Here is a 12,683-nt window from a genome sequence, read left to right as displayed (position 1 = left end):
ACCAAACTCACACAGCCTGTGGCATAGGTAAGTCACCCCTCTAGCAGGCCTTACAGCCCTAAGGCAGGGTGCACTGTACCACAGGTCAGGGCATATGTGCATGAGCACTATGCCCTTACAGTGTCTAAGCAAAACCTTAGACATTGTAAGTGCAGGGTAGCCATCAGAGTATATGGTCTGGGAGTTTGTCAAACACGAACTCCACAGTTCCATAATGGCTACACTGAAATCTGGGAAGTTTGGTATCAAACTTCTCAACACAATAAATGCACACTGATGCCAGTGTACCATTTCTTGTAACCTACACCCAGAGGGCATCTTGGAGATGCCCCCTGAATACCAACCCGACTTCTAGTGTAGGCGGACCAGTTTCTGCCAGCCTGCCACACACCAGACATGTTGCTGGCCACATGGGGAGAGTGCCTTTGTCACTCTGTGGCCAGGAACAAAGCCTGTACTGGGTGGAGGTGCTTCTCACCTCCCCTGCAGGAACTGTAACACCTGGCGGTGAGCCTCAAAGGTTCACCCCTTTTGTTACAGCGCCCCAGGGCATCCGAGCTAGTGGAGATGCTCGCCCCTCTGGCCACTGTCCCAACTTTTGGCGGCAAGGCTGGAGGAGCTAATGAGAAAAACATGGAGGAGTCACCCATCAGTCAGGACAGCCCCTAAAGTGACCGGAGCTGAGGTGACCCCTGCCTTTAGAAATCCTCCATCTTAGTTTTGGAGGATTCCCCCAAAAGGATTAGGGATGTGTCCCCCTCCCCACAGGGAGGAGGCGCAAAGAGGGTGTAGCCACCCTCCAGGACAGTAGCCATTCTCTACTGTCCTCCCAGACCTAAAACACCCCCCTAAATTTAGTATTTAGGGGCACCCAAGAACCCAGGAAATCAGATTCCTGCAACCTGAAGAAACAAAAAGGACTGCTGATCTACAAGCCTGCACAGAAGGAGGAAGACGACAACTGCTTTGACCCCAGCCGTACCGGCCTGTCTCCAACTTCGAAAACCTAGAACCAGCAACGCATCCATCAGGGACCAGCGACCTCTGAAGCCTCAGAGGACTGCCCTGGACTAAAGGACCAAGAAACTCCTGTGAACAGCGGCCCTGCTCAAAACTAGCTACTTCTTTGCAACAAAGAAGCAGCTTTCCAAGACTGCATGCTTCCCGCCGGAAGCGTGAGACTTCTCACTCTGCACCCGACGCCCCTGGCTAGAGATTCAGAGAACCAACACCTCAGGAAGGACTCCCCCGGTGGCTGCGAGCCCGTGAGTAACCAGAGACGACTCCCCTGAGCCCCCACAGCGACGCCTGCAAAGAGAATCCAGAGGCTCCCCCTGTCCGCGACTGCCTGTAACAAGGGACCCAATGCCTAGAATCAACACTGCACCCGCAGCCCCCAGGACCTGAAGGAACCGAACCTCAGCGCAGGAGTGACCCCCCGAGGCGACCCTACGCCTTGCCCAGGTGGTGGCTGTCCTGAGAAGCCCCCCTGTGCCTGTTTGCACCGCTAGCTTGGCCCCGGGTCCCTCCATTGTTTCCTACTTGAAACCCGAAGCCTGCTTTGCACACTGCACCCGGCCGCCCCTGTGCTGATGAGGGTGTGTTTTGTGTGCCTACTTGCGTCCCCCAGTGCTCTACAAAACCACCCTGGTCTGCCCCCCCCCCCCGAGGACACAGGTACTTACCTGCTGGCAGACTGGAACCGGAGCACCCCTGTTCTCTATAGGCGCCTATGTGTTTTGGGCACCTCTTTGACCTCTACACCTGACCGGCCCTGAGCTGCTTGTGTGGTAACTTTGGGGTTGCCTTGAACCCCCAACAGTGGGCTGCCTATGCCCCAGGACTGGGTCTTGTAAGTGTTTTACTTACCTCCTAATCTAACCTTTACTTTCCTCCCCCAGGAACTGTTGATTTTTGCACTGTGTCCACTTTGAAAATAGCTTATTGACATTTTCACAAAGACTGTATATGATATTGCTTTTATTCAAAGTTCCTAAAGTATCTAAGTGAAGTACCTTGCATTTAAAGTGTTTAATGTAAATCTTGAACCTGTGGTTCTTAAAATAAACTAAGAAAATATATTTTTCAATATAAAAACCTATTGGCCTGGAGTAAGTCTTTGAGTGTGTTTTCCTCATTTATTGCCTGTGGGAGTACAACAAATGCTTAACACTACCCTCTGATACGCCTACTGCTCGACCGCACTACCACAAAAAAGAGCATCAGAATTATCTAATTTTGCCACTATCTTACCTCTAAGGGGAACCCTTGGACTCTGTGCACGCTATTTCTTACTTTGAAATAATATATACAGAGCCAACTTCCTACATGGTGCATCAGCAGTCCCTTTGCGTTAGCACGTTTGCATGTTCTGTGAGCCACCAAGGAGTCCGGCAGACACTGTCCGTGGATGTAGGGAGTGGTGGAGGGTGAGATCTTATACTAGTTACCTACTCTTGGGAGAACGATCCTGGCTATAACAGGCACTTTTAATGATGTCTGGTGCAGGGTTAAGCATGCCTTGAGCACGGGCTGAAATTGTAGGAGTTGACAGCGCCGCAACCAAGAAGTCCTCATCTTCCTGGCTAGTGTGTAGATCAACCTTATGCAAGGAGGCAGCCCATGGTATCACTTCATGTAGAAAGTGACATTATTTGGAGGGGAAGGTTTGGTCAGATATAGGTCAAGATCCGTGCCCCCGGTCGATCAGTATTGCAGTCATTCCACAGGTCTTTCCTGGGCTTTATGACAAAAGGGGCTTGTATGGGTCTAATGGTATGAGGGGCTTTCCCTCCATCAGAGGAATGCGGTGACCCACCGTGAAGAACGAAGGTTGAAGAGGTGGCACATATGGTGATAACATTGGAGGGCATGGAAAAGTAAGTTGAGGGGGAGGAGGAGAAAGTGGTGCAATAGGATGAGCTGGCAATGGGCTAGTGCATCTGTCCTGATATTTGCTATGCCTGAGAGGAGGCAAAGGCTACACAGGGCAAGCTGCTCCTCAAAGGTCAGTTTCCTCTTCCTAGGACGAATATCCTTCACTTTAAGTGCAAACTTGGTCGATATCTTTCCAGCCCGTGGTTAAAAGAAGAGTCTCCTTTGACATACATTGAGCTCTCCTTGTAGACCCTGAAGTATAGGCTTCTCAAAATCGTTGGAGCTCAGTATCGACAGTGCTTTTGGTGCCAAATGACTCAACATCAAAGGGTTCTGCTGGTTTTTCAGTGCAGAGCACTGTTTTGGAGCCAAAGTGGGTTTCGTTGTTTATTTCAGTATCGGTAGAACTGTAGGTGCGAGGACGATCTGGGTTTGTGAGGTGCTTTCCGCGCCAGTGGATGAAGCGATATCAGCTCCAAGGTCTTCTGTCAATGGAGACTACGGCCTGCAAGCGATGATGGACCAGAGACCCGTTGCTCGGCCTCTGCATGATGCCTATGAGCACTCAGAGATTGGAAGGCAGTACTCACGGTCACAATCTTCAAAAGATACGACTCAGACTGGAAGCCATGTTCAAGGCTGAACTGCAGATGGTTGACTGTGGTTTGACCAGTATCAGATTGTTCCTCGATGTCCCGATCCCCGATGATAACATGGGTGTTTATCTCCTTCTTGGTGAGGCATTTTCCCAAGTGAAAGCCTCCAATCCTGTTGATATTTTGGTGTCTTCTTCGAATGGAAGATAATGCAAGCTGGACAGGCCGGCTCGTCATGTTCGGGAGACAGACAAAAGTTGCAGACCTGGTGTTGATAGGTTTAAGGATACCCGGAGTGATAATGAAGAAGTTATAGGAAAGGAGTCCTTTCCATCATGGTCCAGTCATTGTCTGCGAGAAACAAGTTTCTCCAACGTCTCTATCGTGAGCGGACTATCTTTAGAGGGCTCATATTTTGAAACTGCACAATGACCGTCTTGAGATGGAATTGCATTTATACAAGGATTGTGTAGAATATGCTTGCATATGGTTTTGGGATATACTGAAAAAACTTTTGGTATCTTTGCATTATTAACTATTGTATCTTTTGAGAGGTGCATATATAGAGATATCCAGCCATAATTTTGGAAACAATATATAACCTAATGCAATACTATTGCCAATAACAATTAGAGTGTTATTGTTGATTATGTAATAATAAATTAGACTGGGTCCCGCCAGAGCCCACACTTTTTATGTTTAGTTGTGTTAGAGTAGGCTCTAGAAGGGTATGTAGGCTGTCCCCATTGTTTGTTTTTGCATTGAAGCTGGTCAGGCAGTCAGAACAGAAGAAACCCAAAGGCAGAAAGTATTTTCACACTAACAGGAAATCAAACAACGATTCCGCCCAACAACAAACATTACAAAGTGTCGACCCAGAGCTCGCCCTGTAACACATCCAAATCCACTGCGAAACTAAAACAATCTAGCAATGAAGTTGATGCCCATGTGCAAAACCAGTCATTGGACAAGTCACTATATACACCACGTGAGTTGAAAGACTTCTTTAAAGAAAATCAAGCTGTACAAGCACAAGCTCAACACTAGATGGCAGGAGTATGAAGATAATGTGTATCTACAGCTATACATGCCACTAACATGCCAATAGCCAATGGCTTAATGGAATTACCTCCTCTTCTCAGTTACTATTACTTTTGTGCCAAGATCTTAGCAAAGTTTGGAAGTGCCACGACAATGTGCTCCTATCACTGACTGGCTGCATGTTGCCCGGTGCCAGAAATGCTTAAGGGTCATCACTGCCTAGACTGCATTAGCATTTCCAAGCCTGTGGTCATCCAAAGAGTTGTTCTGTTCCTAAAGCTGTGGGGGTTCAGGTAATACAGGTACCTCCAAACAAAAGCCTTCTCTGCTAAGCATTTTTGCTTTGTGGTAAGGACAGCTTGAGGGTATGTCTTTTTAGATCTCAGGTTAAAGTATTCTGCTAAGATACCAGTCGCCCAAGTTCTTCCACTGATAATGCATTCTAGTCCAAACAATTTCTAATTGCAGAAGCCTCAACAATATTTTCAAACAAGCATTTGCAATGCAACGAGTCTCGCATTTCTCTGAGTTAGAGCTATTAGCAGTTGTAAACTCCCAACCGGACTTTTCTTGCCTCATTAAATGGAAAAAAACGAGCGCGATCCCACTGCTAAAAAATAGTAAATGGAAATAGAAACGGTCTCGGGGTCGATGTCATGCAAAGTGCTAGACTTCCGCCAAGCGAGATTGTGCTGCCAAAATGAGAAAACGTAGTACACAAACCAGACGGAAAACAGCGATCCTTGTATGTTTCCAGTACTTGGTCGCTGCACTCGAGGAGGGCTAACCACCGGAAAAGGCATGACGTATGCATGCCTTCCACTAATGAAAGCAAGCAGATTTTAAAAGACAAGCCCACGAACCAATGAAAGACACAGACGTGACATTGGCGGGGCTCCGAGCCCTTTTCTAACTACTACAGTGTCTTGCAAGCGATACGTATGCGCTAGCACATGCTATCTCAGGCTCGACCCTATAAAGGGGGCACAGAAGAGAAGAAACAGTGCAGAAAACCTTTAGGGTTGATCAGCGACTACCACTAAACATATAGATAGTAAACCTGAAAAACGTCCTAATTTGTTAAACCATACACTGTCAACCCTTGAATGTATGTCTTAAGGTTTGTCCTTTGCCGTTATCAGGTCAACCAATTCTGTAGAGATACAAACTGATGCCTAAGCTTACTTCAAAAACTCTAGATTTTGAAACCACATCTGATACAATAGGCTTGCATAATTCATCAGTATTATTAACATCCATTATATCAATGCCCAAGCATGTAAAAACACACCTGGGTGCATATTAAAAAGCCAAAGACAAATCCATAAAACAAAAGTTGTCTCCACCGAAATTACAGTACTACATGACCAGAGCATGAAACATGAAATAAGCATCTAGTCCCAACACATGGGGGAAAGGATTGTCTAGGAGGTAAATACACAGGCGCATGTCAAAGGTAGAAACACAACCAAACAGGTCACAACAGTAAAGCAGTCTGTGTTCACACCTTGCCCACATTCTAAAAGCCAAATTGAGAAGGGCACACTGAAAGCTCCTCCAGAAGTAAACCTTAACAACTGCAACCCCCACAACCGCTTACCTTCCAATGAGCACCTTACATCTTACGGAAAGTCAGCAAAGATCGGATTACTCTGCTTGGCAAACATATAGTTTTGGGGAGCATAAGTTAATATATTATTTAATTAACACATTTCTTTGTAGGAATCAAAACTTATACCCAAGGCTCAACAGAAATGATCTCCAAAAAGAAAAAAACAATACTGTTTGGAAAATTAGTTGCTGGTGACCACTGCTGGCAAAACAATCTACACTAATTTAGCACTAGAAGAGGCAGAGTAGGTGACTTGTATGTCCCTGTAAAATGATCTGCTAAGATTTGATCACTGAACCATTTAGGAGGTAAACAAATATGGATAACACAACTTGAGTTCAGTGTGAGATTTAAAACTTTGACTACTTCATAAGTTGACTTCTTTAAAACCATGAAGCACTCTTCCAAACAGATAGGTTTTACTGGTAACAAGATAATATATCTGGAGAAAACCTATAAATTAAACCGACACAAAAGGAAGCCCATTTCATCCATGTGTTTGTAATTCTTCCATTTCCTTCAGGCCTGAATGAATAGTGTCAGATAATATTATAATTTAATATACATCCACATTTGCTAATGCAACTAATCAAAGAGGAGAAGGTAGAAACAGACAATTAGAGACAATGACCGGTGGGGTGATCACCATAGTGGCTACATTTGGACAATCAGATGGCCCAGTTTAAGAGAATAGTAGCCTGTGCACTAATGAGAGCAACTTTTGACACAGTTCGCTAGCAATGATGGCAGAAGTGAAATGATGAATTTCATAACTGCCACCAAATCAGCCCATAAGAAAAACAATATGTAACAGATCAGGACAAATTCAAGATGGTGCTTGCATGTAAAAGTGCACAAACATCAAGCCAATTTACAAGAGTAAAACAGCAGTTGCTCGGATATTAAATAGTAGAAAGGTGAGCTATGGATGTCAATTGCAAGCAACAGTCTTGTTCCAAACATCCATAGAGATCTAATACATGATCATACTCAATATGTTTCTTTAAGACTGAAACAAATCCCCAGTGTAAATGTGCCACTAAACCTTGAAAAAAATACAGGGCATCACACACATACAACAGGAGTGCTTTCGGTTGCATCCTTATAAGAGGTGGTGCAATGGGGAAGACAATGCAAAGACACTTCTTGAAACTGAAATATAAACACAATGTGTTTTCGATATACCTTACAAGACTACGAAGGGGCAAAGCATAACATTAAACAATCTAAAATAGAGACAGTATCATATGCCTTAACTACAGCTCTTACTAGAAGCTACAAATTTCTAGGTAACCATGTGAAAAAATAATAAGTTCAATTAAGTCAAAAACATCACAAATAAAGATTGCAAAAAAACCTGTAAAACACTGTGGAGTACTACAAGAAAAAGAAGGGTGTAAACAGATTTGCTAACTGTAGCATAAACTATGCTTTTAATATTTTATATATATGTTTGCAAATGTTATGTACTCTATCAATACAGTAGCTCACTTTGAGAACTGATGAAGGCTAAACAACTTAAACCAAATGAAATGTGCTGCCCTTAAGCAACATGATGCGAGAAGAAAAAATAAATAATTGTCAACTCTAATCATTTAATTACAGAAAATAACAACAAATTTAAACAGTAGTAACAAAAAAAAAATCGATTGTAAATGATGAATAGTTGAGACTAATGTAGACCGTGGTAGTGTGAAAAACTGTTAAAAGAGTAGGCATGTTTCAACTGTAATATGAACTATGACAAGCTATTGTAAAAAGTCACAAGACGCTCAATGGGGTGAACAGAAGTCACTTACAGCTTAATTTATGTTTTTCAGTCTGTGCTTTTTTTTTTGTCCTTCATGAAAAGAAAGTGAAGCATTTTCTTTGCAATTAAGTTATGTGATCACAATCAGTAAACATCTGATTTCAGATTGTACCCATAACATGAAAACAGTTGACAACTAGCTGCCACAAGCATTCATCAATAAAATCTATTAAAATGCTTTTAAAACAATTTATAATGCAGGTCACATTAACACAGGTTTCCGTGCTTTAAAGATTTGTACAGGATGAATTCACCACTCTGGGACATTAACCAACTTGACCTTTAGGTTTCAGTTGCTGGACGACAACATAAAGGTCAACGGCTTGATCTAGATTGCAAGGGAGAAAATGTTCATGCTTTATGTATTAAATCAGAGTCTTTGGCTCCTGTTTGGAACCAAGGGTAATCACACAGGTGAATGGCATGAGTGAGTCATGACACAGGTGGAAAAGGCTACCATCATCTGCAGAAATAAGGACTAAACCATAACTATTTTGATTAGAATTTGGTGGACGGGAGATCATGTATGGAATTGGCCACACTTCCTTTGGCATTACAGCAGAAGGCACCAGAAGTTCAGACAATCCTGTCAGTGCCTATTCCATACAAAGTAGTACTCGGAATACAACTCTCCTCTCACCATCAAAAAGAGAGCCCTTCTGTGGCTCTTCCAAATGGATGTCAAATGAAGCATATGGAGGAAAAGGCACACTTAAGATACCTTGTTGGGAAATAACCTGCCTACCTGGATGATGCGCTGGATGTTGTTCATTATCATTGCAGTTTCCATAGTAACAGAGGAGATACTGGGCAGTGCCATGGAACTGCCCATGTTCTGCTTCTGAAACTCATCCACCTAAAAAAGGAGAAAAAAAATGAAAAAGTAATTTCATGCAGGAGTACAATTTTTAAAGACCACAGAATGGGCAGAGGGTAAATAGAACATCCTAATCCTATTTCCGCACTCATGGACATGAGCGCCATAAGGTTGAAGAGAAAGATTTCAGAACGGTTCACCTAGACAAACTGGTCCCAATACCCTTGTTGCTGACAGATTCACGTTATAATGAATGGAATCTTGGCTCAAGCTAAAATAGGATACAGAAACAGTTGTTCATCAGTTCCATTCCTTAGATTCCTAAAAGTTCTTCACATAACTAAGTATTCAGTGGAGAAACCCACAATTCCCTTTTATTGACACAACAATTAGCTAATTAAATATATTTAACGATTCACCTCACCACTTCTACAGTATTCCTAAATTAACCACAGAATTCACACCAGCATCTTTTATATAAGGGTCTTTCATCCTTCACGGAAACTTTCCTGTGTACTTTTCTTATTCACTATGATATTTCCGGTTCTTATTAAAAGCCTCTCTTTCAAATTTCTAGCAAATGCTCACCACTTTATTCTTTCCTAAATCCTGTCTATTTACAAGTGGTGCACTAAGTTCTTTTTCGTTACGCTGAAACCGTATTCATTCAGTTCTCCCTAAAATGACAATCACATTCATTTTACTATTTGATGAGTTCCTACACTAAAAGCTCCTTATTACGCCTCCCAAATAAATACCTCGTTCAACCCAAACGCTTAGCTAATACTTACTCACATTTCCCCCAAATGCTCATCCACCTCCCTCTACCCAGCTGTTATAGCTTTTTAACATATAAAGGCTGCCCACCCATGCATTTCCCCAAAGTACTTCTGTTTTGCAGGTGCTCTTAAACGCTCAGTTTACATCAGCTTCTCCTAACTGTTCTTCAGAAATCTTACACCCTTAAATACTAGTTTCCTTCCCCTTTCTCACTTGATCTGGTACATATTGTCAAAAATGTTCTAATTTACTGTCAGATCAGTAACAAATGATCAATGGTTTACAGTGTTTAGTTGTTGTACCATACTTAGGGCCAAATTGTATTCTCATTTACTGTATATTCTAGCCCCAAAAAATTTAATATTTGCACAAAATATAAAACATTGGATCAACTAAACGTAGGGAGGACATGCTCAAGTAATCTGCTTCATTAAATGTACTAAAAAGTAAGTTATGGTGTATCCATCACAACATGACACGCCCTTCACAGACTGACTGGCAGCTCTATGTGTGATTTAAGTTCTATAGCAGTAACCCCAGCATTCTGAGAACTACATAGCCCAGAAAGAGAGCTGGAGAAATAAAATCCTGTAGCATTCATCCACTGAACAAGGTGACTGGCAACACCTGTACGTAGCTCCCCATTCTGTCAACTTGCAGAATGAGGTGGTTTGGAAGCTGGGTTGACACCTTACTAGTGGGCCTGAAGAATACTAGATAAAGATGTACACCCCACAGAAACCATGGCAGGAGTATGAGAGTCGAATTTTCAGTTGAATATTCTGTTTTATGTAATCATGCTAATGTACTAATCGTGGAATAGTTTATTTCCACAAAATAATGTTAATGCAAAAATTGTGCCTACTTAGTGGCCACCTATGTAATGAAAGGCCTGCATTTGTTTTCTAATGCTAAGTTAACCCTGTATGGAAATATTCTGTCTCTTTAAAACGTGCTTTGCTAGAACAAATGCTGTAATAACACTAGTATTTCGTAGCTTCTGCTGGGCTGAAGCAGAAGCAAGGCCACTGTGCAATGTTATTTCTATAAATGTTTCCAATTAGTTCAGTTCTTCTGACTTTCTTCTGTTATCTAACAGAGCTCTATTCACTGTATTCACATATTTGCTTGTAGTTTCTAACTTATGTTTTTCCCTCGAGGAAATGGTCCGGAGGAAATGTCTCCATATTTTGTCCATGGACCAGCAACAGCGACGGTTGAAGGTCCAGAACAATGGATCCCCAGATGCAACCGGAGAAGGAAGTTGAAGATACAAATTGTATTAGTATTAGTTTTGTCAGAAGCGTACAAACCAATAGATTTAATAGGTGCTAACATTATATACTATTTTCTATTTAGTTTTAATATGTAATTGGTCATCTCTCTCTTGGGTGATAGTTATAACCAATCAAGATTTAGCTAATTTAATTTAATATTCAGTCATCACCGGTTTTGGGCAGAGAGTGTTCTTCCAGAGTTGGAATTCGTTCATGATTCTCATCTTGTTCATCTGTATTGAGCAGAGACTTTACCTTGTATACCGTGCCAGACAGTCTACTGACATTCTGGTGTTTATTATTTTTCTGAGTTTACTATGTTACCTGCTCCTGTTCTGATGCTGATGCTTGCTGGCCTGTCCCCCTGATGAAGTAGAGGTTGTTTGCTGATTAGCTGGAGGTTGGGTAAATGTATGAGCTATGTACTGCTGTTATTTGTCTTTTGTTTTCCAAGTACCAACTGCTACTGTTTAATACTGCTGCGTATATTTTGATAGCTCCATAGCAAGATGTTTTTCTAAATTTGTGTTACTAAATCTTTTATATGAAGCCCAACATATTAATGCCAATTAATGGTTAGTGAGGTATGTTTTCCTCTCTCGTACACATGAATTGTTATGGAATTATTCTATCTGTTGATGTCAATGTGTTCAATTACTTTTGCTCAGATTTCATGGTTGTTGATTTGTGTTTTCTCTATTGAGATTATCATACTTACAGTATTAATCAAGTTGCGTTTCATTAGTTATTTTAATCAGCCTTTATTATTACTTTATATGTATCAATTGAGCTTGAGAATTATTTTCGTGACTCTAGCATTGTTAATATAAGGAAATAAACCTTTAAACTTCTTAATAAACTAGTGTGGTTATTGATGCCCAAGTTAATTATGGAATATTTAATTTGATTGCTTATGGCGTATTTTCTATGGCATTTTTTTTCAAGCAGACCTGGTTCGGTTCATCGACCTCATGCATGAAATCTGCTATCTAGTCTGTTGTGACTAAAATATAGCCAAGATTTCTGCTTTAACAGGAGTAGTGTCAGCTTGTGCTGGGCCCTCACATTTCTGACCTTTTCCATTCAGCACACATCATGCAGCAATAGCATGGGCATGGCTGCTCAGTTCGAACTGCAGTGGCTTTTAAGATAATGATGCAAATGCCACAATCTAACATGCAGAGGAATGAGGAAGACATATTGACATACGGCCGCAGTCTATGGTGCTTCCAGAACAGAAGCATCCAGTCACATGCCAGGAGAAAGAGCTGCAGAGGGAAAAATGAGGATAAAATTATGGTAATAGGAAAATTATATCTGAAGCACAGGGCAGCCAGGAGTGACAGGGCAGCAGTGGTGGAAAAAGGATGGGATTTCAAAAGTGCAGGTGATCCCGATCTGAGGATCTCATCATGATCCCCTTTCTTTTCCTGGCATTCTCTGTGATGGTCAATCTACGTGAACATGTGATAGATTTCTCACACATCTGCATCTTACAGTATCTTTATCACTTTTTCTTTGCCTCCTAGCCATATAATGTTGTACTTTACCTATTTAGCATTAATCTTCTTGTCAAACTGTAGATCACCTTCCTCTTTTATCACTAATTGTTTAGTCTCTGCAGAAGTTTAGTTTTAACCATTCATGACATGTCTTGAAAGCCACAGAATCAAACCTGGAGTGGCATCATGGCTAGTCAGTGTATTCAGTCAGTGGGCATTTTCCAGAAGGGGACAGACTATGGTGTTCCCTTCAGAGCAACATGGGTGGGCTACAAGACCAAAATATATCTCTGTTGCCCCCTCCTAGAAGCAACCTCTGGTAGTGTGTTTTCACAAATGCAAAGCACCATAAAGATTTACAGATGTAGTAA

The 12,683-nt window shown here is 41.9% G+C and overlaps 1 protein-coding gene across 2 annotated transcripts in view; it reads right to left on the bottom strand.

Moving 5' to 3' along the window:
* The window catches only part of FKBP15 (FKBP prolyl isomerase family member 15), a 353,417-nt gene that overhangs the window by 167,756 nt on the left and 172,978 nt on the right, over window positions 1-12,683 (bottom strand). For both annotated transcript variants that reach the window (XM_069241370.1, XM_069241371.1), the window contains exon 17: window positions 8,682-8,792. In XM_069241370.1, the coding sequence (XP_069097471.1) occupies window positions 8,682-8,792 (111 nt within the window). The remainder of the gene's footprint in view (window positions 1-8,681; window positions 8,793-12,683) is intronic.

The sequence above is a fragment of the Pleurodeles waltl genome, chromosome 6 (assembly GCF_031143425.1).
Source record: "Pleurodeles waltl isolate 20211129_DDA chromosome 6, aPleWal1.hap1.20221129, whole genome shotgun sequence".
NCBI lineage: Eukaryota > Metazoa > Chordata > Amphibia > Caudata > Salamandridae > Pleurodeles > Pleurodeles waltl.
The sequence above is the reverse complement of the archived record's forward strand: the minus strand, read 5'-3'. Positions and strand labels throughout refer to the sequence as shown.